The sequence below is a fragment of the Mercenaria mercenaria genome, chromosome 6 (assembly GCF_021730395.1).
Source record: "Mercenaria mercenaria strain notata chromosome 6, MADL_Memer_1, whole genome shotgun sequence".
NCBI lineage: Eukaryota > Metazoa > Mollusca > Bivalvia > Venerida > Veneridae > Mercenaria > Mercenaria mercenaria.
Window position 1 is genome coordinate 80,346,918 of NC_069366.1, and position 26,436 is coordinate 80,373,353.

The 26,436-nt window shown below is 33.6% G+C and overlaps 1 protein-coding gene across 12 annotated transcripts in view; it reads right to left on the reverse strand.

Annotated features, from left to right (window-relative positions):
• The window catches only part of LOC123549917 (inositol 1,4,5-trisphosphate receptor type 3-like), a 277,938-nt gene that overhangs the window by 25,201 nt on the left and 226,301 nt on the right, over positions 1 to 26,436 (reverse strand). For 6 of the 12 annotated variants that reach the window (XM_053546447.1, XM_053546443.1, XM_053546446.1 and 3 more), the window contains 35 exons: positions 25,592 to 25,670; positions 24,940 to 25,028; positions 24,385 to 24,510; positions 23,788 to 23,838; positions 23,366 to 23,446; positions 22,581 to 22,766; positions 21,646 to 21,768; positions 21,179 to 21,283; positions 19,689 to 19,799; positions 19,192 to 19,269; positions 18,603 to 18,735; positions 17,596 to 17,705; positions 16,319 to 16,435; positions 15,026 to 15,161; positions 14,442 to 14,541; positions 13,783 to 13,837; positions 13,014 to 13,123; positions 12,342 to 12,441; positions 11,564 to 11,671; positions 10,786 to 10,922; positions 10,381 to 10,448; positions 10,014 to 10,069; positions 9,450 to 9,614; positions 8,251 to 8,489; positions 7,243 to 7,281; positions 5,567 to 5,651; positions 4,678 to 4,865; positions 3,894 to 4,007; positions 3,369 to 3,453; positions 2,789 to 2,875; positions 1,886 to 1,990; positions 1,519 to 1,590; positions 1,119 to 1,248; positions 637 to 775; positions 124 to 165 (listed from right to left, as the gene is read on the reverse strand). In XM_053546447.1, the coding sequence (XP_053402422.1) occupies positions 124 to 165; positions 637 to 775; positions 1,119 to 1,248; positions 1,519 to 1,590; positions 1,886 to 1,990; positions 2,789 to 2,875; positions 3,369 to 3,453; positions 3,894 to 4,007; positions 4,678 to 4,865; positions 5,567 to 5,651; positions 7,243 to 7,281; positions 8,251 to 8,489; positions 9,450 to 9,614; positions 10,014 to 10,069; positions 10,381 to 10,448; positions 10,786 to 10,922; positions 11,564 to 11,671; positions 12,342 to 12,441; positions 13,014 to 13,123; positions 13,783 to 13,837; positions 14,442 to 14,541; positions 15,026 to 15,161; positions 16,319 to 16,435; positions 17,596 to 17,705; positions 18,603 to 18,735; positions 19,192 to 19,269; positions 19,689 to 19,799; positions 21,179 to 21,283; positions 21,646 to 21,768; positions 22,581 to 22,766; positions 23,366 to 23,446; positions 23,788 to 23,838; positions 24,385 to 24,510; positions 24,940 to 25,028; positions 25,592 to 25,670 (3,749 nt within the window). The remainder of the gene's footprint in view (positions 1 to 123; positions 166 to 636; positions 776 to 1,118; positions 1,249 to 1,518; positions 1,591 to 1,885; positions 1,991 to 2,788; positions 2,876 to 3,368; positions 3,454 to 3,893; positions 4,008 to 4,677; positions 4,866 to 5,566; positions 5,652 to 7,242; positions 7,282 to 8,250; positions 8,490 to 9,449; positions 9,615 to 10,013; positions 10,070 to 10,380; positions 10,449 to 10,785; positions 10,923 to 11,563; positions 11,672 to 12,341; positions 12,442 to 13,013; positions 13,124 to 13,782; positions 13,838 to 14,441; positions 14,542 to 15,025; positions 15,162 to 16,318; positions 16,436 to 17,595; positions 17,706 to 18,602; positions 18,736 to 19,191; positions 19,270 to 19,688; positions 19,800 to 21,178; positions 21,284 to 21,645; positions 21,769 to 22,580; positions 22,767 to 23,365; positions 23,447 to 23,787; positions 23,839 to 24,384; positions 24,511 to 24,939; positions 25,029 to 25,591; positions 25,671 to 26,436) is intronic. The other 6 variants (XM_053546448.1, XM_053546444.1, XM_053546449.1 and 3 more) reach the window with 3 other exon arrangements.

The following is a 26,436-nucleotide window of genomic DNA, read 5'->3' on the forward strand; positions in this document are numbered from 1 at the left end:
TAGATACATAGGTCATTCATAAGTTATTAAGCTAGTCTAAATAAGATGCAACCATATTCATCTCACGGCTTGTTATGGAACACACGGAGTATTTGACCAGATTTACCCGGCTATATTACATACCCAGACTTTTTATTTCTGCTTCTATAATTGCAGGCCCCTATTCTAAATTATAAGTTACATAATTAAAACTAATACCACGTGACTATCTAAAAGTTAATAAATAAATGTCAGAATTTAACACCAAACAATATAACATTACACACAAAAATCAATACAAAAGACAAGGGTTCATAGTTTGACAACAAACATAGAAACAACTAATGATAAAATGTTCGCAAACATTCAAATGTACATAAAACAATTGATAGATGAAAGGAATTAAGCTTTAAATATTTCTGAACAAACTAAAATATCATACTTTTCCATTTCTTTTAAAATCATTATTTTATTTTGATTTGTTTTCTTCTAAGTTCATAGACAAATTACTTAATATTGGTAAGACTTTTTATAATCTAGTTTCTGTTCTGCCAAAAAATAAAACATAAACCAAATACTGAATGAAATACACATAAGCCGTTTATGGTGTAAAAATTTCAAACAAAATATAAGAATAAAGATAGTAAAAATACTTACGCCAGTTGTTCCAGAAGTTTTTTAGTTAATGCATATCTTTTGTTTGGTTTCTTTTCTTTTTGGTCAATAAAGCACTTAACCAAATTTTGGAACTCTTCACCAAGAGGCAGCTCTTCATTGCTACCTAATTCTGTGTACTCTTCAAAAGTATAGAATATAATAAAGATAAAACGCATTTATTTTCGAAATCAAATTTCATCTAAAATTGAATACATAACATTGCTAAGTCACGTAAAATGTGAACAGGATATGTAATACTTTTATTTTCCACTCGAGATAGCCGGAGTCAGATTTTGTTCTAAATTCTATTATGGAAATATTTTTGATATTTTGACAGGACAAAATGAATGTTGGGTGATACACGGTAAAGTAGAACTCTCTGCTAGAAGTTAAACAAAATACGGCAATAAACCTAATAAGACAAACAGCGCATTAAAACCCATCAAAATAGTCAAATGGAAAATGTTTAAAGCCAAACACACCTCTTTTTGATTTGTACTTGAGTTGCTGCTGCACAGTATTGTGACCAACATGGACCCGACTACAGTTCTGCGCAAAAGTGTGAAATTTGGCATTCAGTTCAAGCTCTGCTGCGTAATACTCCATGTTTCCCTGAAACGAAATCACATAAAATATTAACCTTCTTTGATTTAGCTTTTCCACGGCACTCAGTGGTTATACTTCAGCTATCTGAGACAGCAAAACATTTTTGAAACTGCGATTTTGACCTGTTGGATTCTATCTAATGGGCTTTTTTATGAATATATATGCTACATAACATTGTAGGTATACCATGACAATGTAACAGTATTAGTTTTGAAGGCACTTATTGTTCATTTCAAGGCTTTCTCTTCATGAAAATCATTGCAATGCTTTTATTACCTTTCTAACTGCACTCTTCGTGTCTCCAACTTTCATCTCAGATGTAAATTTCTCAAGGACAGTCACCAGAAGCTGTGAGATAACAGAAGTCATTAAAATATACAAAAGACAAGTTTTGCAGGGATTACTGATAACATTTGTTTAATCACATACAATTCTACAAAAGTTAAAGAAAAGAACATAGACAACAGCCGAGACTCATAATCTTATATTCCAAAGGTCTCCGCTAGAGTTGGATAGATTTCGACATAACTGTCTTCTGTCTTTTTTACCATTCTGTATGAACACCGAATAATCTCTTCTTACTTTTAATTACTAATTATTCAGAAAAGTATTTTTTGTCCTATATTCTATGATCAATACATACAGATTTCGGCGTACTAGATGACGTCACAACTGCCGTAACGGAAGTAACCAAACACTTCATGTGGGCGGGATTTGTCAACATCGAACCAATCACATCAGAAAAGGCCTAAAATAATGTTTCAAGTCAGTTTTAATTTAATATAGGCGTCTGCTATTATTTTGCTTGGTTGATTTCTATGCTTTCAGAGGATCTTCTCCGATATTTCAATTAACTACCATAAAAATAATTTTAAGTGCCGTGAGCCGGTTGTACAACGTCTCCGCGTACTTGGACTCAGTTCTTCTTCCTTCCATTTTCAGTCCTCTGGATCATGGAGAACGTTTTGGATTTCACTACAATAGAATTCCGCTTATGCCAGTGCTGGTGAGACGTGGGGACATAAGGGATGTTGTACGTTTCATTTCCTCTGATGTACAGACTCAAGAAAACCGAGTCTGCTATTATTTTGTATTTTTGCATCCTATACTTCCAAAATATCTCCTCACAGAATAGTTTGATCAATTTGATTATAAAAGTGCTAAATAACTATCAACTATTTATATTAAACACGGAAAGTCCCTTGACTGCATACCGGAGATCTTGAAACTAGCCTCGGCATCTAGCAGCTACTTTTACGTTAATAAGTTATGTAAAAGGTCATCTATGGAGAATTTTGCCCACTATATAAATCTCACAACACCTTGCAATACTGATTTTCGATCATTAAAAATTACAAAAATCAGAACTTATTATCCATTCATAATAATAATGCATACATTTCTTATACGGATCTTTATGTCGCAAGTATTTTGTTCTTTAAAAAAACCCCAATACATTACATATAAAAAGTGTAAAATGTTGTTTAAATGTGATTGACCATCTTGAATATATTATGCAATAAAATAGACACAGAGAAAGCATTACCACCAATGCTGTAGCGAGACTGTCGGTGTGAAATATTTCATCTGGATACAGATCTTTGTCTGGTGAGAAAAATGACGTGTAGAACACCTGAAAATGACGTAAATATTTTAGAAATATAATACAGTACAAATATATACACGCATCTTTGCATTTAATAAAACTGAAACCCTATGTGATATTCTGATCTTACTTGATAAATTAATGATCATAGTTTTATATTGTGAGCGTCACGAAGAGCGCTAAATCACTCACTTGACCTTGACTTTATAAACTGTCTGCTGATTAGGTTTGGCGAACGTCAATTAAGCGGTGCATGGTCAGAATTCATTTAAAGTTGTTTTTTTTAAAGATTTATCAAGTTGTTCATGAGACAATATAAATGAAATAATGAGAAGTCCTATATACAAACCTAAAGAAATGACATCATCATTCTAAGATGTAATACATTCTGGACAATATGAAAGAAATAATAAGAAAAAGTCCTACATACATACCAACGTCAGAAATGACATTCCCTTCAAAACTGTAAAACATTCCACTTCGAATGAAATACTGAGAAAAAAAACACCTATGTACAAACCTCAATAAATGGCATAACTCCTTCTAAGATGTAGTATATCCCACTATGTATCAAACTGCTTGTGTCGTTTGATTCAGCCACAGCACTGAAATGGAAAAGTGGGAATTCCACAGGTCAAAAACGAGTGTTGCCGTTACTGATAGTACCTAACTAATCTCTGGTTATTTCCCCTAATTAGCTTTTTAAATGGAAATGTCCATTTATTCAGTGATACCTTTTGTAAAACTTTAGTAAGATCAATCTTAGACCACATTTCTTGAACATTATATTTGTCAAAATATTTAAAAATATTTCATATATTTGAAATATATAAAGCTATTTCATATACATTTTTTTGTATTTTGAAATTAAGAGTGTAGGAAGAATGACTTCAGATATTGTGTCTGCAGGCAAATCGTTACGGAGAACAATGGCCTTGTCCGAGGACCGAACTAGCGACCACAAGATTTATACTTTAGTGTTTCGTCTCTTGTATTACCAAAGCAACTAGTAAGAATCTACCTCTGAAATACAAAAATGACATACCTCTTGGACGGAGACATTTTTAGCAAGTCAGCCGTTTTCTCTGCCAGGCCCTTGACGGACTCGGACAATTGATTTATCTCACCTACAACTGTTCCTATAAAATCCCACATGTTTCTGTAAGAAAACATAGATTTTCTCATTATGTACACTGTTTATTCTTATCTTGTTAGTTGATTTGGTATCAAGACACAATTACACAATTTAGATTATTTGGCGATTTTCAGTTTTTTTATGGGTGCAGGAGGACTGTAATTCAAGGTATCGTTCAGTCACGGGCAGGTACCTGGGTAGAACGAACGACAGCCGGAAAGTATCTTCACATAAACAAAGTTCTATATCATTATTGGGATTTCGGTCCCGTACATTTGAAGTGTACCAAACATATTGCATATTTTCATAAAACTGTTGAGCACTTGGGTACAAAACCACATTTGTTTGATAACTCTACCTACCGAGCAATCGAGTGACCGTATATTTAAGTCAATTTTTATAATATACGCGAGGTAACTTAAGACATACCTTGCAATTTATAACCAGTCTGCTGTTGAAACGAAACACTTGTTACCGGTTCTAATTGTACTAAAGACGGAAGCGAACACACAATTGCTGAATTCTACAGTAAACGGTCTCACTGACTGTACATTTTAAGTATGAAGCACACGGTAACTTAAGGCTGCAATGTCGATTACAGAATAAAATTGATATCATTTTTATATTAACACATCTATGAATTGCGTGAATGTTTGGACACAAAAACGATAATATCTTTAAAATAAGTTCGTACTTGTGATGTTGCAAGTCAGCAGCTCCACTCTCAATCAAATTCTCTGCAGGTTTCATATAGACCCACATCATGAATTTGATAAAAGGCCTCTTGATGTTACAGTCGATGTCCTGGTGATTGATAACCCATAGAATCTCCTCCACGGGTAAGATTGTTTGGCATAACGACTCAATAAACTTGTTCTCGCCCTATTACACAAAAATCGTGACTTCAATAGCAGTAACTACCCAGCATGGTTAGCACAACATGGTTTCTTTGATGTTTTTCTGACTTCAAAGCCACTGATTTAATTGCTGTCATTCTTAGTAATCTTTTATAAGTCTAACATATTCTGAAGCTTTTCTCTGTGATGGTTCAAATATGACTGCGAGAAAAATAGCAATGGATATTCAAAAATCAACGCCTTTGCATGGTTTATTGTTTGTTTTACGATGGTGTTGAGTTTAGATACGCAGATGTAGAATCAAAATGGAAGCAATCCATGAAAATATTTTCTTGCAGACATATATGTTTGGATACTCTGATATAGAAAATATACAGGAATAGGTTTTGAAACTATTAATTTTCTCATCTCGAACATTTTATAGTAAACGCAGATGTTATAATATGAGCCGCGCCATGAGAAAACCAACATAGTGGCTTTGCGACCAGCATGGATCCAGACCAGCCTGCGCATCCGCGCAGTCTGGTCAGGATCCATGCTGTTCGCTTTTGAAGCCTACTGGAATTGGAGAAACTGTTAGCGAACAGCATGGATCCTGACCAGACTGCGCGGATGTGCAGGCTGGTCTGGATCGATGATGGTCGCAAACCCATTATGTTGGTTTTCTCATGGCACGGCTCATATATGAACGGGAAAGGCTCACTGTAATGTTTTCAGATTCCTTACCTCTGCACAAGTTGCTAGCAAATCAACCAAATGAGCAAAGTATGCCAGATGGCCCTCTTCTGCCTGATTCGTCAATATGTGCTCCCTTTAAATGAAAAAAAGGTTATTTTGTTTTAATAAAATCAAATTATCTGAGCAAATACCTTACGGTCCACATCAAGCATTGGACAATCAAAATTAGATTAAAGTTTGAAGTGGATATGTCAATGCAATCTTCATGTATTTGATTTCACTTTTCTTCTTTAAGAGGGTGGTTGTGGCATGTGCTGGATAACAAATATAATATCATGAGTATTGAACTGTTTTTGTTAATATGTCAGTTTGTTTTACTACATGCGGTACTAATTTGCATAACATTGAGGTTTTATATATTGGTTAAACGTGGTTTTTAGATAATAGATACTACCAAATAAAGTTACTGAATGTAGAAACAAAGAATTGGCGTGTTCTTCAAAAGAGCTGTCCCGTAAGGATATGAAACAGAAAACAAGGTAGAATAAACAGAAAAAAATCATAGGGCCGGCCAGCCCAGTGAATCTGTAATGTCAAAGTACTCATTTTATTTTATGTTTTCCAGTGAAATATAGAGTTTTCTCAGTGAAATAAAAATGATAATCCACAGTTTTGAAACAGTAGATTATCATTTTTATTTTTCACTGTTTTTTCCCGAACTAGTTCCGGTCCTCCGTCGCGACTGAAGTCAAATTGTATACCGAGCGTTATGAATACCGGGGACAATAATGACGATGACATCGTTAAAATGACGTCATTTGCGTTATGCTTTCTGTTGATCTTTCCCGCGATTTTCGATATTTTATAAATTACGCGACAAAAGTAGAGTTTTACACATGAAATGAAAAGAAAATTTGTTTGTGTCAGTGAAATATCAATTTTATTTCACTCGTGAGCACCAAAAAAAGTCGTTTTCACTCGTGGCTAAGCCACTCGTGAAAATATCAGTTTTTGATGCTCACTTGTGAAATAAAATTGATATTTCACTGAAACAAACAATATCCTCTATGTATTTTATTATCCATTTCACCGTGATTTAGAATAAATTCATAGAAAGAAACAGCCAGCAATAAAATCTGAATTTGAAACATACTGTAATTCAAAGCGATGTACATATAATAATATGAAATAAGGCAATGCCTCAGTCGGGACCATCAGCTTGCCCAGAAATATGCGTTTGTATCAATTTAAAGGTAGATTTTGGAATAAAAAACAATACTGCATATATTTGTACTGATGTGCAAGAGGTTGCGGTTCGAACAAATTATGTGGACGCTTATTACGCACAAGGAAAAAGCGTAATCTTCCAAAAAAATCCAAAGTCAGACGCTCTGTGCACGTGCCGGAAGACCACATTTTTTAATTCGATAGTATATCTCATTCGGTATATATCGCATGTTATCGTAGAGGGATCGATCCCGATTTCGTCGAGTTGCGACGAAAATCGGTAGGATCGATTCCCTATTAAATAACTTCCATGCACATGCATAAAATTTTAGACCTCTAAACTTAACAGGAGTGCCTTTCTCTGCTATATCTTTGTAACGAAAATTGAACACAATTATCCCAAAAGTTACATGTGCAAACTATAATATATACTGGATTGTGTGTCATGATAGCGTGACTGACTATCAACAAAACTGGGATAATAAAAACACACATACCAGTAAGGCAATAACAGTGGACCGGATGAATGGTTCCTTCTGAAAAGAACATGTTGAAGTGTTTTGCATGCAGAGAACATAAAGTCATTATGCTATAATATTACTGCAAATGTAGTACCAATATCAGACGTGGAAACCGAGTCTGGTATTCTCACAAAACATTATTTCTCTGCACCAACTACGTCTGTCATCGAACCAACAAATATAATTGCAAAACAAACAACAAAAAACAACAACAATACATTCCAAAACCCAGAGAGTTCGGTATATATATCCTTCCTGCTTTTGTTATTCAAATTGGTAGAGATGCATGCATATATATTTTCTGCATTAACAAACTCATATGCATCACATGAGAAGAGAGAAAAATTGCATGCTACCTTTGATTAAAAAGATCAATAAACCACACTGAATAAATGATGTTAACATTTGCTTTAGTATCGAAGTACAGACCCTAATAACTAAACAGTTAAAAACAAAAGAAATTGTTAGTTTATGTAACACTTTTCTGTTTAAAACAAAGACAAATTTGAATAGTTACGGTTTTTATCTAAGTTTATGTCGAAACACAGAAATGACATATTCTTCTGGTATCTAGAACTGTTATTTAGATTCACACTTTAAAAATATGAATACAGCAGAAAACTGGGTATGGGCTAAAAGTCAATATATGCCTTTTTATCTTAAACAATGTAGAAATCAAGCTAGCCACATTTTGTAGTTGTCATGTATTGGCGAGAAAAAGACACCTATCCATAAATATATACTGCAGGCACATAAACAATATGTTCATGGTTTTGTTGACATTTTACTGTTTTTCCTGTTGTGAGTAATGGTTAATTTTTTTTGCAACTCAAACCTTCATCAACATGATTTTTTATTTATTTTAGTAAGAAAGCAGCATGCGATTAGATTACCGGAGAAACTCAATTGGAATGAATATCCTCAAGACACACATAGTTATATACAGAAAAAAAACACGAAGATGTATGTTTATAATTATATTACCTCGATTCCCTAGGCTGGTCAAGTACATATGCTGCCTTCTTGAAATTTTGCATGATATATTTCATTACAAGCGCTTGATTCCTTTTGATAGTTAGATCAAGCCCTTCCACTTTGACAAGAACATTTAGCAGGTCAAGGAATTCCGATGCCTGGTTCTGGTGTTCTGCAGCAAGGCGAACAATCTTCTTAATTTGCTGAGGATGGACCTTTAGGCAGGTTGCTTGATTGGCAATGAAAACCTAGAAAAAAAGAGAGAATAAAATCAAATGTGACTGCTTACAATATTAAAGAAATGTTTAATGTAATGAATCCGTAAATGACAATTAGCAGTTGACGTGAGATTGTGTTATCTTCTTAACCTTTACCCTGCTAATTTTCTAAAATGGACTGGTCTATCATTCAGATTGGGAAGTACCATTTAATATTTGAAGGAATGTTCACTGAAAATTTACAGACTGCATAGCAAACAGTTGCAGACCATAATCAGCCTGCACAGACGCGCAGGCTGATCGATCTTAGTCTGCACTGATCGCAAAGGCAATATCACTTGCCGCCAGCAGGCTAACTATATAGCTCATACCAACAGCAAGTCGGGGTATGCCGATATCGTATACGGAGAATACATAACCGCATTGAAAACAACCGGTAGTCATTACGGGTCCATTACCTTTACAAAGTAGAAACTGGAAATTATCTCAACCATGATTTTAACATAAAATGAAAGACACACCGACGACGACAGAGTGATACAAAATACAAATTGAAAAGACCTTTTAAATCCCTTGTTTGTGGATTTGTATTAACATGGAGTTAGAATAATAATTTAATAATATGTTCTTGAAAATAAAACAGTAGTGTTAGTCAGAATACGCGATTTCTTTGATTCTATTCGAAATTTCTTTCTGTTTCCAAGAACAAGGCAAAAATATAAATGCAGCAAGCATTGATAAAAAATAACAAAGTCTCAGACATAAACACATTCTCGTGATAATAATGTTTCTGAGATCCACTGCTGTAGTATAAGCAACAGGAAAAATTAGGAAAATCCTTGTTAAACTACCAGTTACCAATGTGAAGGCAACCCGAAAATAAATCATGTTTATGACATGCCAACCTCGCACTTGCCCTAAATTTATACTGATTATGGCAAATTTACGCAATTATCATCAGTACGATTAAAAACTACAGCATCAGCATACCTCTTTCAAAGCAAGAGCCAGATCTGACGGCACAACTTGGACATCTAACAATCTGTCCAGGTGATTGAATATCCTGAACTGGACATTGTCATTTTCTCTGGTCAACAACTGTAATAGGTACAGTGTCTTCTGGAAGATAACCTTCATACCACCGTATTGCTCTTTCTACAACAAAAGAAATGTCATATTTTCACTACAAGCACATACATTTTTCAACTATTTAATAAGCATATTAATATACTTGATCTTCGGTTGTTACATAAACATTTTTTGTTTTATGATTGGCTACGTTTAATTGTTATATTTGTAAACAAGTCTTTGAAAAATATTAAACGTTTGAAGTAGCTCTTTAATAAAATTAAAACAAAAACAGTGATTGACTGTGTTTAACATTTCGCCAATGTCCTGATGTGTGCTTAATTTTTGTTTGAGAGTCTTTGGGTTAAACACATTTACTTCGAAAACAACATACCAATTACATTAGTAGGAATATTTTAAAAGTACGAAAGGGATTAGAACGAGAGAAGACATATAAAATTATTCTCCCTAAAAGCATTTACATACCAATAATTTGGCATCTATTTCTTGTGACAATATGTCAAGCACAATATCCAGGATTCCTGAAAAAATTGTAAACATTTAGTTTTATATCAGGTCATGAGGTACAGGTATGCACACCGCTTTTATTATATGAATGCATTGTTTCATATATGTAATATCATAATAAATCCAGAGCGTAACCTAAAGAACTCCAGAGCGTAACGTAAGAACTGCAGAGCGTACAAAGTGTAACGTAAGAACTACTGAGAGTAACATAAGAACTGTAAAACGTAAATTAAATAAGCATGTTTAATCGTGGACCAGACAGGTCCATTCTAATATGGATTGATTAATATTTTGGAACGTAAAAAAAAATCAAATTTATACTTACCATGGCTGATCATGATATTTTGGTTCATGAAATGAGGTTCATGTGGGTTCTTTGGCAAATGGCAGAATCTGTAACGTTAAAAATGAAGTGAAGGCAGGCAGAGAAATGCATAATTAATATAATAACACAAAAAATGTACATGATATTTGGAAGAGACAATTACCCGTGGCTAAACGGTGACTGCTTTATATTCATTAAGAGAATAGGTTATCCGTACTAAATAGAACATTTTGTTGACTTTAGTCTAGAAGCAACGAGTAAACATAATTTTACACATTTTCTATCTATCGTTTTTGATAATTTCAAACTGACAGTGCATACGTAAGAAACTCGCTTCCTTTAACATTCAATATTGTTATTTAATTTTTCGCGCTGACGAAATCAAAATGCAACAGAAAATCTTACTCTGCGAGTTCATCTAGAATTTCACTCATCAATAGCACTTGTTGGTCATTTAGTTTCTGTTTAGCCAGCCGTCGCAAGACAGGCAGACTTCTTTGAACCTCTCTATGTACACGTGCTGAATCTTGCGACAATAGAATCTAAACAAAAACTCAAACATTTCTTATCAGAACAGAGGTTTATCATATCGGTACGAAAAAAGGTAACACACGATTATACTATGTATGACAGGACTCGAATTTAGATATCACTCTGATTCGATCAATCAAATCCAAGTTGCATGTGACGCATTTGATCTTATTTTCTTTTCAGGTTTATGTAACCTGAGTAGAAAAAGCTGATGTGCTGTTCTAGTTGCGAATCCTGATGTCTACAAAGGTTATTGCCAATTTTACAAAAGACATTGTGTCTGAAAGCATTGCTCCTCCACCTCTGATTCATGTGGAAAAGTTGGTAATTACTTGCGGAGAACAAACAAGTTAGTACTGGTACAGAATCAAAGAACTCTGGTCAGATTAACTGCCCGCCGTTACAATAACTGAAATACTGTTGCAAACCAGCCCTTAACACAAAATATGCAAACAAACAAATAAACGGATATTGCCTAAGGTTAAATATTTCAGCCGACAAATGCTTCAGCATACAAGCTTTCCGTTAACGCAAATGGTCCAGTTTGTGTGAATGCAAGAGATGTATCAATGGCTATTAAATAATATGTCATTATGTTATTACAAGATTTAATTTGTAATATATATATATATATCAGTCAAGAGTAACTCACCTGAGCCTCCAGTGCCAGGCGGAACATGTCACTTTGTGAGGAGTACAGTTTATTTAGAATATCCAAGGATTTCATGACCATCATATCGTACTTATAGTCGGACAAATCCTGAAATAGAACCAGTCAAATAATGTTGATAATTGCTCTACACGTAACAGGAACTGTCCCACTTGTAATCAAATATACCCGGAAATAGAAACCATAAAATAATGTTGATTAATTGTTCTTCTTGTAATCAGGCAAATCCAGAAATAGAAACGACCAAATAGTGTAGATAAACTGTTCTACTTGAAATCAGGCAAATCATCAGGCAAATCCAGAAATAGAAACGACCAAATAGTGTAGATAAACTGTTCTACTTGAAATCAGGCAAATCATCAGGCAAATCCAGAAACAGAAACGACCAAATAATGTAGATAAACTGTTCTACTTGAAATCAGGCAAATCAAGAAATAGAAACGACCAAATAACGTAGATAAACTGTTCTACTTGAAATCAGGCAAATATGGAAATAGAAGAGACCAAAGCTTAGGTTTTTTTCAGTACTTCATGTTTTCAAATTTTGTTTCACTAGCAAATATGTTTGTTATTTCGTGACAATTTGCATACTGCAGTGTGCTCGGGACGTTCCATGCATGACAAATGGCACGTTTCCAATAATCTTATAATTCTATCTGTGGAATAAATGTACGAAATTAGAACACAAAATATATTCTTTACAGTATACAACAACGTAAAGCTAGTTATCCTATATTTGGTAACAAATATTTGAAGTTACCATCAATACTGTGGTGGTGCTGTCTATTTCAAAGATGGAAGATGCGTGGAACATGTCTTTCAGATCTTTCAGTACCTCTTTCTGCTTCCTTATACCTTTTCTACAAATACAAAATGCAAACATTTATATATAAATCATGACGCAGCAATGTCATCAACATCAATAAGTCATAGATGAATGATAATGCAAGAAACTATAGATAAAGGCGACTCCTTCACACTTTTTATGCGATTTTTATCTCCCAAAAATCGATAAAATGTAAATGCCGGGAATAGATTAGAGGTACAAACATATTGACAAATGAATTTTGCAAAATATTCTAATTACCAAACTTATTGTACAGAAGAGAGTTAACCGTTGGAACACTTCTGAAATAATGGTGATTATATACTAGTATATGGCATATACTAGCACTTATTTACAGTTTCAGTGTCATATACAAATTCTTTGCCAAACTTGTTGGAAATCAACATGTTGAAAAATTTCACCCTACTTCGGGGAAGATTCTTTAATAATAAAAATATAATTACACTCTACAGTATTTAAATTAATAAGGGAATATATATATATATTGAAATTTTCATTTAAGTTTTAAATGCAATTTATTTTTTAATGGTTCCTACGTGTTTTAAGTGATTTTCTTTCGTTCCAGCGTGCATAACATCAACTTACTTGGATGTATCTATAGGATTAAAAGATTCGTACAGCAACGGCTCTACTGATGTTTGGCCTCGCTTTTTGTGTGAACTCAGTTCCGCCACCTTAAACTTTTCAACAAATGTCTGCAATACAATACATATAATGTAACAGAAAGCACTAAGTACGACTGCTCTAGAAAACAAGCGTGCAACAACATTTCTTAATTAGAGACATTTTTCTCATTTGCGTTTTAAAAGAGTCACTTCTGATTACTTCACAAAAGATTCTTTATTCAAGCTAAATTCGGCGTATTTTTCAATATCATATGACTTTAAATCAATTACGAATCACAATAACTGTGGCTTCTACAATTCACCAAATTAATTAAGAACATTTCATAACAGAAAACATCCAATAAATGATTCATAGATTTATGTGCCAATTCAAGTTAAACGTGACGATTTCTCTGGATCGGAAATACAAGTAATATAATTGAATCACAAAATTAATGGTCGATTTAATTGACTTAATGAGACTGTAATAGATGCCACCAGACAAAAGTCACATTTCTTCAGTGAGCTATTTATTCAACATAATAAAGTGTTAGCGGTTGCATCAACTAATATTTTCATTCCGCTTGATAACCCGAAATTGTTTACAAAAGATACATCAAAAAGGCCATTATTTAGCATACAATCATCCGTAAAGCGAGAAAGGGACAATAAAAAGAGATTGGCATTTCATAAAGACATTTATGCGATCTAATACCCTCACAACCTTAGGACATATTGTTTCTTTTTACCTTCAAACGAATATTTCTCTGGAAAGTAAGCAGAAGATCAAGAACTTCCATGGCCCTGTAATAAAACAGATATTATTTTCACACTTTTACATTATTTTATGTCCTATTGATCATAAACAAGTCTTACTGTTGTAAAAATGAAACCAAAGAAATATATTTATCATACTTTATGTTCGATTTATCATAAATACGCTTTATTATCGTATAAAAGAAACCAAAGAAGTAGGTATACAGTACGTCAGCACGGACATTTAATCATAAACATGCATTCTTCTATCGTAAAAGTGAAACAAAAGCAATGTTTTACTGGTTTACACTGTTGTACCTCAGGGCAGAATTATTTCACCTTAACTTTCAAATGAAAATGATATAAAAATCGTAAAACATCCCAGTATTAGTACAATACCTCGGGTTTTGTAATATTATAAACAGCTTTAAAGACTGTTATTGATAGTTATGAATTGTAGGAAATTATATTGGGTTCTCGTGTTCTTTCGAATGCTTGCTTTGAACATTTTTCTTGCTACTGAAAACAAATGAAAAAAGTAAACATCCGTATATTTGTTTCTGAAATGAATTACATGACTGGACCAATTAAAGAAACAACTGAATGACGAACCGTTTTAAGATAAAAGATAAAGTGACAGAAGATGTCATACTGATATTTTGCTTTCACAATGGCTTCTGACTCTTTGCTAGTCTCAAACCTGCCCGACTCCCTATATTTGTTCACCGATTTTTGTCCTTCTTTTGAGTAACCTGAAATCGAATTACTTTGACTATGATGTTTCAAATAAAACGTAGCAAATATGAGACATCATTATAAAAAAGACAAAAAAACATTGCTAAGTATTTTTGTTATAAAAACAGTTGAAGTTGAATTATTTAAGATGTTTGTAATATTAGCAATGTTCATAGTTATGACAGTACCAACACATTGTGCTTTTAAAATTGTCTTTCTTTGTAATTGTATAAAACGCAGACAATATATATGTAACAGTATTGACATTTCTGAAAACACCAATTTGAAATACCGAAAAAATATAAGTACAAACTCACAAATAATCGTAAGGAGATTTTGACAATAATGGGTTAAACACAACGAAGCCTATGTTGTGCATGTCATACTATAATTTCATTGTCAAATTCAAAACCCGTTTTTACACAACCTTTGAAATAAGTATATTATTCATTTATGAGTATTTGCGACAAGGACAATTGGTTAATCCTGTTCCATACGTACCTTTACTTTTGTCTTTCGGGAAGGGTACGTCATGTCTACCATCAAGCTGACTGAGCAAGGGCTGTAGAAGATGTCTGACGTCATCGATGTCGCTGTAGTAGCCGAATTTAACTAAATGTTGCAACAACCGTAGCACCTTAATTGAGATAACAGTTTTATTTGTTTTGAATTTAGCCCGGTTTTCAACAGTATTTCAATTATGTAACGGTGGGCAGTCAACCTAACCAGTTTTCCTGAATTCTGAACAAATACTAGCCTGTTCTCCGCAAGTAACTACCAAACTTCTCCACATAAATCAGACGACACAGAAAGACGAGTGATTTCTGACACAATGTCTTGAACAGTATGAGAAAATATAATGTAAATGAATGTGCCCCCTCCCCCCTCCCCACCACAGATACACACTCACTGTCACTGCATGGTTATATATTACATGCTGACAATGCAAGACAAAGAAACATATATATTATCTTCGTAATCGTAAAAGTAATGTCTTTAGGCTGATATTGCCAGTGCTAAATACGTAAAATACTGAACGAAAAGCAAAAATACCTTTGGGCTGGTTGCCGGTGGGGAGCTGAGGTAGAGTGGGTGTGGGGGGAGGTAAATGGTACTACAAAACATTATCAAGAAACACAAGATACAAAACAAAAAGGAAAGAGTAAAGAGACAATATTTTCCAAAGGTGGGAATGGTGAGGCGGGGTGGGGAAAGGCTACGTAAAACCCCAAGTGTACAACCAATATTCCTATAATGTTTGATGACTCTACAGTTAATACTTTTTGAGATATGCGCAACACAAATGTCAGACTGACAGTCGGACATCCTGACAGGCGGACGGACAATGGCAAATCTAAGCTTTCCAAAAAAGAGCACACTGACTGAGTAAATATTTGTCTAAAAAAAGATAAATAAAAATCTAATACTGGTTTGAATAATTATACATTGCTCACTGTGAAATTGTATGCATTTGAACGCAAATTTCGTAAATGCCAATTTTCTTACATAAATTGTCAACATACAAAATGACGTTTGTTTTAACAGTGATATAATTCATTACATATTTCAAGCCATCAACTTTTCTAAGCATTAGTAAGGTACACAATATCAAATATCAAAACATGAATATGGAGTTCTTTAAATGTCATCTGCTGACAGTAAACTTGGCTTATGGTCGCACTAAAAACAATTTTAAAAACAATATCAAGACACAAACCTGTTCAATTAGAAGCTTGTGGTCTATTATAGAAACGGCCATAGCATAGATAACTATGGAGAATAAACAAGACAAACCTGTTCTATAAGAAGATTGTGGCCTATATCAGAGGCGGTCATCACACAGTTACAGTTGAGAAATTCAGCTAGCCAATCCCTCAGCACAGGGAAGATGGTCACCAAATCCTTAACAACCTATATAAAGAATGGTACAACACGTGTAACAACGAATGTCATTTACAAAAATTCATAATGATGAATATGTCATATGGTTTACTTGCAATTACTGTAACAAAAATTGACAAAACAGCGGAAAGGTGCATGCGATTCATAAGTAAATTTCGTGCAAGTTTTATAAAACGCAGTATTTGCAATTGAATGAACAGCGTCAGTATGAATAAATATTTGATAAGATGAGGATATGTGCAACAGTGTATCCTACAATCAACGCAACAAAAGGAATTAAAGACCAGTTATAAGACGGAGAGGAGCTTCAATACATATGTACATATTATCAAAATTCGTTATCAAGGTAATTGTCATTAAACACGAACGAAACACAACAAAAATCTTTTGAATTTTAACAAAGTATCTTCCTTACATATATATTCTGGTCTTTGAACTTTTTGTTGAGTGTTTGTATCACTGTAATTTGCTCAGAATAGATTGCTCATAATCAGTGCAGATAATATTGACATGCATCAACTGTTTGCAAGAAGGAAGGATATGGTTGAATAAAGAAGGAAATGGTCTTCCAAGGGTTATATACAAAAAAGGATAAGCACTGTGCGTTTATATTACCTGAGAGCCACCGGACGATCCTGCAGTCGGTTGCTAAATATTAGTAACACATACCGTTAGTGCATATCTGGGAAAAGGGTGCGCACAAAACTTTCTAATCAAGCAGAAATCTAGCAGAAAATGAAGATTTTCAGAAAACAAATGTATACATATTTTTACTGATTTAGGGCACGGTCAGACTGCTAATCTAATTTTTCACATCTTTTGTAAATGAAAATATGTAAGAATTTAACAATGAATGACTGGCAAATAATCCAGGGAACTATTCTAATATTCGATGGGTTAAAATTCAAATAGCATAATAGATGTACACATGTACATAAAACAGTACTGCTTAAATTCGATTGGTTGAATATATTTAAAAGTTTTCTTGATACTTTAACGGTTACGAAAAATACCCATACCTAAAATATACAAAAAAGAGAAATAATTTAAAAGTATTATGATATAAATATAATTGACTAGCAAAAAAAGAAGATATATATACAAAGTAATGTTTTGAGAAAAAGAAACAAAGCTTAATCTTTTGCCTCTTTTATGTTAAGGTTACTTACAAACTGACTCTGTTCTCTCTCCGAGTCCTTTGACCCGACATATTCGTACACAAAACATATGTTCGGATTGTCCAGAACAGAATAGTTGTTCCCAACATCAACAAACAAACCTGTGAACAGAACAATTGTTTATCTCAAATGCATGATAAAACTAGAGCTGCTTTTAAGAAAAGCGCATGTCTCCCACAACTGCCTAATCATCTAAATAGTAAGTCAGTCTTTATATACTGTTTACTTAGAGCACATGCGCATGCGCTTTTTTGACCTCAAAAGGACCCCTTTACTACTTTTACAAAAATGCGCAAGAAATCTGAGCGTTTTTGGTAATTCAAGGGCCATAATTCCAAAGTGCCTGGGCCGATTTGGCTAGTTATCGAACTTGGCCAAGCACTTATTGGCAAACACATTTTATTCAAGTTTGGTGAAGATCGGATGAGAAATGTTCGACTTAGAGTGCGGACAAGCTTTGTGACAGACAGACACACAGTCACACAGACAGGAGTAAATCAATATGTCTCCCTCACCACTGTGTGGTGGGAGACAATAATATCAGAGCAAACTTATAATTTAACCTTTAGCCTGCTGGCGGCAAGTGATTCTGTCTTTGCGACCAGTGCAGACCATGATCAGACTGCACGGCTCGCTATTCAATCAGTAAAGTTTCAGTAAACTCCTCTTCGAATAACAGATGGTATTGCCAAAATTGAATGATGGACCAGTAGCAGGGCAGGGGTTAATCAAATGCTCTACCATTTCTGATTTTGTTTTACCTTCGGCGAAAATATGGCATAATTAACGACACGACTATCAGTTAATTGATTATTAACATTATCGCAATCGAAGCTAAGCCTAAAGATATTACAAAATTATTTCAATATCAAACTGTGACTGTCAACATTGTTCCCACACCACACCGGAGGACTCTTTCCCACTTATAGAAACGCGAATTTTCATAGAACAGATCAAGACTGGTTTTAAGTAATTCCAAATACACTAAATTAGAATACCTATGATGAGCTCGCAGTATTTCGCCCTTATCGAGTCTGGCAACAAGTCTGATGTGATACATAAAAATGCGTCTTCCCATGTCAAATATCCGAATTCTCTTGTTATCACATGTATTGCAAAGTCATTTCGTCCCTGAAATTGTAATTTATGCGGAATAAGACACTTTTTACTCAGCGTTTGGTCAGAGAAAATCCCGTAACTTCGGCTGAACAATTTAATATCTTTAAAATGCAAAAGATAAAAAAAATACTTCTATAGCATTTTCTAAAGCATAGGGTAGTAGAGAATACACTGTACACTAAATTAGAGAGAAATGTTTACTTTTAATATACTAGTATAGTAGAGAGAATGTTTCAATACATGTAGCATGCGCATGAACACAAAACTATAACACCGCTTTGTATTAAAAAAAGTCAATGTTATTGAAAACTATCACACATTATATTTGAATTTATTTTTGGAAGACATATATATTATTTACTGTTACATCCTTGAAAATATTAACCAAAAAAACAAACAAACAACACATGTTGGTAGAATATGTGTATATAATTATAGCTGAATTATATTATATATGTGTTAACTTACATAAGTGAGAGACTTGAAAAGTTCTAGTTGATGAATGAGGAATTCATATTGTCCTTCGTTGAACTCCACACTGTCGGGCTGGTATAATATCAAATATTAATCAATACATAAAAATATAACGTTGAGAAAATAGTTTATATTAGGAAATAACGACAAAACATAGGTGTTATATTTATCTACCTACAAACTGATATTCTTGAAGAATTGCCCTCCATGTAAGTAACACCTACAGCGACGTGATCCTTTCCAATGACACCACTTTTATTTTTCTTTGAAAGTTGGTCCTGTGGCTCTTTTATAACCAATTGCAAAGACATAAATGACAACTGTGACAAAACTCGCCTCCGAAATTATGTTTTTTTTGAGAATTTCGTACTCGCAGAATATCTGTTTCAGTTGGAATGTGAATTATACAAAATCGGTTTAGAATGGCATTTTAATGAATACAATAAAGCGTCTTAAAGAAATATAACATAAAATAATTTACAGGTACTTACATTAACAAACTCATGTAACGTGCACCACGACTGTGTATTATTTGTAGACACATACACAATGTTAGGCCTCTTGTTGATATTTTGTCCACGATCAGTCAAGTATACACTGTCCTGGAAATATTTTTTAAGGACAACATGGTGTAATAGGCCTCAATTTCACCAAAAGCGTACACACAACTTGATAATTTAAGCTTTAAAAATGTCAAACGATATAGAAATAAGGTGCATATTGACAAGTTATATTGACAGAAGTTCTCAAAAATTTCCTTTAGATTACCTCCCCTTATAATTTTTTTTCATGAGTTATCTCCACTGAAAACTAGAAAAAAAAATGATTTTCTCCTTTTCCCTACGGGGAATTTTAGATTTCCTTTTGATATTTGTATCAGAATCATATAATGCAGCTTTCTACCGCAAATTTTCTCGAAACTCAAGTTCAGATTCTCATAATCAAAGAAATTATATATTTCCCACAGGCATCAATGTTAACTTTAATACCGATTATCTCCCCAAAAAATGACAAAATTGAAAAATCTCACGGTGAAAAGTTTTTAATTTTGATTGTCTTTAAAGTGTCCAAATTTCATTTAATTATTACCATCCAGTTACAAATTATGAAATATGGCTATTACACCATGTTATCCTTAACTAATTAAGCCAGAGTCAAGAGCCAAACGCGTATCTGCATGGACACAGAAACACGTCCGATCACTCCTCAAGCTATCGGTACAACTCCCAACAAGGCAGTGCAAAAACGACAGCGATGATGGTGTTATCTTATTTATATGTGTAAAGATACTGTTAACCAATAGCATATCTTCTGAAATAGTGATTAGAAGGGGAACGTTGGTCTAGTGGTTAAGGTGTCTGCGGTTGTGGGTTCGAGCTCAACTGCGGTCACGATCACATCTTCTCAAATGACACCAGTACTGGTTTTTCCAGCAAGCGTACTCGCGAGTGGTTAAAAAAGCACAATCGAGCTCAGATAAATTAGTATGAACTAAATGTTCATATATACTAGATAAACAAAATTCAAAACAGAAACTAACATAAAAATGATGTTAGAGCTGAAAGCTCCAGGGAAAAATTCAAGGATAAAGATTCAGTTTCAAAGCACTAACAAAACTTAAATGTGATGCAAATAGTTGGCCGTAATGGAATAAAAGCTATGGTTCTTGGGTTCAAATGAAAACCCGATTTATTTGCTTTATGCAGACAAGTTATGACTAGTCTTGTGCAGCGAGGTATCTTTAGTAAAACATAGTGATATTTCAATGGCTTCATTATTTTGTCACGGTTCATAATAGTACAAACGGACGTACTGTTAGCTTATATCAACTGCTTTATCATATCATTCAACTCAAGTGCTGTTTAACTGAACTGTGATGAGTATGAAGAATTCCTTGTTTATGGAAAATGATAAAAGTCATAACATCAATGGAAATGCAAAGCAATTCGGGAAAAGAACAATAAAACTAATTTAACCGTACTTTGTACGAACGAAGCCATTTCTCTGTGATGTATGTCTGGTTGTTGGGTATTGATACACCGTCACATACACAAAGAACTTGCAACAAATCAAGAAATCTGTAGTTCTGAAATCAAACGTTTTATAATATTCTATTTATTTTCATGTTACGTGCAGTTTATTAATACATTTAAAAGACAAATGTGTTATAACATATACTAGTATTCACTGTTAGGGTGAAAACTCTCCTAAGATTTTATACACGAGTTATTTTTAATAGTTGAAATACAGTGAAGGATGTACTTAGAATTAGCATGCTTAGCGTATATACGTACACATTTCATTTGGATGCAACTATCACACAGTCATGTTAACACTAAACCAGATACACTTCAATTTATGGCTGGCATTTCCTATTTTCAAAGCAAATAGTAGAAATGACAGCGGTCAATGCATTCAGATCGGTGGGGTTGGGAAAGCGAAAATTACCTGATGTTTTCTGAGTAGATCAATGTAGATGTCAAGATGATGGTTGGTTATTCTGTCTACAATCTTCCTCTTGTCTCTTATCAACTCCACAATCATCTGAGCCACATACAGGCCGATACCACCCTAATAAAATATATACTCACGATATTTAAATACGATCTAATAATTCCAACGATATTCCTTAGAATAAGACATATCTTTTTGAAAATCTCCTTAAACAAACACATCTACAAGACATAATTTTACTCACTATAGACCTTTCCTAAATATGACTTTTGTTTCTTATCATTAAACAAACTATCAATTATGAGACACTATTCAAAGCAACTGTAAGTTTACCTACGGCAGTTTACAATAAGTAATATTTCACATAATTATATTTACACTCTATTATTGCAGTTCAGATATACCTCACTGATAAAAAATTAAATAAAAGAAAGGTATTAAACATCAATCATTTGCTGAAGAAAATAACATATGTGTTTAGATTAACAGTAACTACTTGTCACATATCGAGATTATATATGAAATTTTGTCACGACTCAACGTGTATGACTTTGTCTAAAAGCAAAGAAGGCCGAAACTTTGAGGTTATTACGCAATAAAATCAACGTTTGGAACGTCACAAATTTTTTGACATCGCGTCCAACTTCATAGCAGCACACTAAAATGAATACGAAACAGGCAAATATTTGCCGTCAAGCACGTAGACAGCAATCTTTCATACCAAATGAGAATCCAAATAGAATTATCTTAAACCAATGATTTACCGTTGAATAAAATCATTGTTTGTCGTTCAGATGTGCGTTATTATATGCGCCCGCGTGAATTGAACTCTCAAGAATGATTGTATTTAACGATAAATCCACTGTTTGAATATATTATTTCTTAAATATTGTACTATCATTTCCTAAATATAGTACTGAAATCATTACTTTTTGAGTGAATTGTGTCTGGAAGAAGTCGATATATTTGGCAAAGTAGAGAGCATTTTTCCTGCTCTTTCCAATCATGTATGCATGAAGGACGTCATACGCCTCTTTGAAGATACGAATCATATGCGGCTCTTCATCTCCATCTTTAAGAGGACACTGGAGCAACCGTACTAGTAGATCTATAACCTAATGAACAGAATGGTTACAAAGATAAGTTAAAATAATTAAACGGTAGCTGTAAATTCGTTACTATTCTATTTTTTTTCAATGGATGAACATATTATTTTGTGTGTTGAAACCGAATTTTACATGTTACATGCTTTTAGGATAACTTTGACTTAAGGTGAGGAATACTGTCGAAACCGAACAATTCATAGAGATAACTTGCTGAGTAGGTATGTACGACGTGTGTGGCAAATAATTCGGTTATAATACGAAACAAGCTCAACCATGTATTATTAGTATAAGGAAAACAATAAAATTAGGCAACACTGTCATATTTCTGTCTGTTTCTTTTTTTACATGATGTTTTAGACTACAAAATCGTTTGATACATGGAATAATAATTTGGTAATTAGATGAAACAAGCTCAATTGTTGTGTAAGTGAATTAAACAATTAAAAAAGAATAACAATAAAATTCAGTAACACTAGCATGTTTCACGTCTGTTTTTTCATTTATAAATAAAAAAATCACGGTTAAATGGACTACACGTCTTTGTTGATTAAGAACTTAATCAAACATACTTTAAGGGTACCGACAAAAGTCTTAAAGAAATTACCAACCCTGAGATTTCTCATTAATTTTTGTCTGTCTTTGTCCGGCTGTCCATCGACTGTCATGAAATACTTTAATTCTTTCAGTGCCTGAAATACATCAATTTGTAAAATCAAATGAATTATAATTTCATATAAAATATGACTAAGTGGACAGCAATTTATATAATTTATTTTATTATATTTCTTTGCCATTTCTAAAAGAAAAACGTACACATTTGGTCAAAGATCTGTTTAAAGTGAACACAGTCGTGTTTAATCTTATTTAACATTATCAAATTCTAAGTAAGTCAAATGTTTAAAGACTCTGCACCTACTTATAGAATGATCTGTGTTAAAAGTGCATAACTATATTTATATAATTTGGTATGGAAGCTATGTAAAATGTAATATTAACAATCCGTATTCGAAGGTTTGAAGAAAAAATTTACCGCAATAATGCCGTGCGTTTTCTTTGCTGTTAACGGCGTCCCTGTCTGAAACTAGATTGCAAACAAACACCCAAAGGATGAAAATTAATTGATAACGAGTAAAAAACATACTTTACACATATATGGTAGTTCAGCTAGCTGGCCGATCCTATTTTCTTCTAGCCACCCTACCTATTTCTCAAAAAGGTAGACATGTTTAAGGACAATGTGTAGGACTGCAAAAACGAAACAATGTAACAAAATGCGGAGGATGTATAGATGAATATAACCAACAAAACCATGTGATTGATATTAAAACATATAAATGGACAACAGTCATCGCCCATATCAATAAACAATACTACCGGCTGTCATATTTAGCAAGAAATATTATTGGAACCACACTTTGTTTGGTATTAAAACCCATTCAGACATTTACAGACGAGATACTGACTGACGTCAATAACCAAAACAATCAGTTTAATTTCCTCAGTACAGAAATCAATAAAGGCAATTTTGTTCATGCAACTTTCATATTTACACGCCATATTAACGCGGCGGCTTACGTCGTTAATCTGACTAAACAGGAAGGGAATGGTTCTAGCGTATCATACTTACATCGTTAATCAAATTGAATAGGAAGGGAACCATTCCAGCTACAAAATTGAAGTTCATAACGTCTTGTTTTTCAACCATCTGGATCGTGTACGCGTCGTCATACATGCTCTCTCCACTTGCCGATACCTGGTAAAAATCATATTAATTCTGCTGTCAATACATTAATACATGCAGGTTTCTACGAAAAGTGAATGTTATTGAATCTCTACAAGTTATAGGAATTCCCTATCCATTCTTAACTAAAATATTATCATACTGATGGTTATAATAATGTTTAGATTTGATGGGAACAAAACGCTAAAATTTGCAGTGAAAGTTATCAGTTTTGACCACCAACGAAAAATATTCCATTTATAGATAAAAGATAAATACAGTTTATGGCAGCACGTTTGACAATTATGTATATACATCATGGCAACCCATCTGAACATTGTACCTATTTAAGAATAAGACGGATATTCATCTAAAGAATGTCACCATGACATGTTTATGTTTCGTGAGCCCATTACTGTCACCTTTTTTCTTCCGCAAGTAAAAACTTATCAGAAGAAATACCTTTCTAGTTGAAGCGCCGTCCCACCGTAGCCCATACATGGACATCTCCTGGTCATTACTACGGAATTCTCTCTTCTCATAATCCTCATCTGAAAATAGTATCAGATATAATATCAGATCAAATATATATAAATTGCTTTTTCTTTTAATTAACGCATTTCCCTCTGTAAATGCTTTCGAGACGTAACACATGTGGAACTTTATTATGGTAACAAAACAAAATGTTTCTTCTGTGAAGCGTTTAGCAGATGTTCTCAGACCTAGGTAGGTGTTTGACCAAATAATTTGATACGGCTGCACGTTGCCATGCATTTCACAGAAAACCATACTGTCCAGCAAGCTTTCAATTTTTATATCATAATGCTTATATATTAACTTCACTTACACTGACATAATTGATTATTTTGTAGCAATGTTTCACTTTTACTTCAGTTTGCCAATACTCATACCTATGTCAGCTTACATCAATTTTCTTAAAATTGCTGACTTTACTAAATCTTATATTGGTGCACAGGTAATGAGTAAGTAATAAAAGTCTGTGTGACAAAGGATAAGAAACAAATTTCAATTCATTATTTGTTTTCCTTATTGTTTGGTCTCCGTCAATTACGTATTAACAGAAAAGGTTTTGTCTTTGGCATCTGTGACTTACCTTTCAAAGCATGCAACCAACATCCTGTCAGGACATGTTCTATTCTTGCATAGCTTTCATATTGTATCTCGTCCTGTTCCTAAATAAATTGTGTCATAAAACATATTGCAATTAATTGTATTGTCACGTTAAAAAAGGCTTATTTAACAGCTACTTTGGGCAGTATTGACACAAGTTATGATAGAATTTTGATACTGCATACATTGTGTAACCTGATATATACTTGCTGAGGACAGATGGACCATCTCAGACAAAGCAAAAACTAAACATCTAACAATTAGCACATGCGTATAGTTAGGCTGATTATTTTGTCCCGGAGCAGCGCAAAGATGTTTTTGTCCGTTCAGGATACCAGATTTTTGCAATGGGCATGCGCCAGATTATTTGTTAATGACCGTTAAAAATCTAATCGATGCCTTGTAATTAATTAGAAATAACACGAAACCCCCGCAAAAACATAAATCTGCTTTAATGTTTTTGTTCCTGGCAGGTGTATTTTACATGAAATTCAGACTGCACGTGCATGTCTTAAGCATACAATAAACTAACCAGAATTAATTGATATTTTTATATGAATTAATCAGCCTGGCATTTCATGGTTGGTACTTTAGTTTATCTTTGACAAGAAACACATGTACGTCGAATTGTTATTTACTGCCGCAATGCCTAGCCAACGGCAATGAATTTGTACTAACAAGAAAATATTAAACAGTTGGCACAAAATCGCTGTAAATATTTTCAGTCAACATGAATCTTTATTTGATTCGCCCGTATGTAATTAATAAATCGTATATAGCCTAAAGTAAACAAAAAGACTATTTGACATTCTGCCATGCATTGCAATT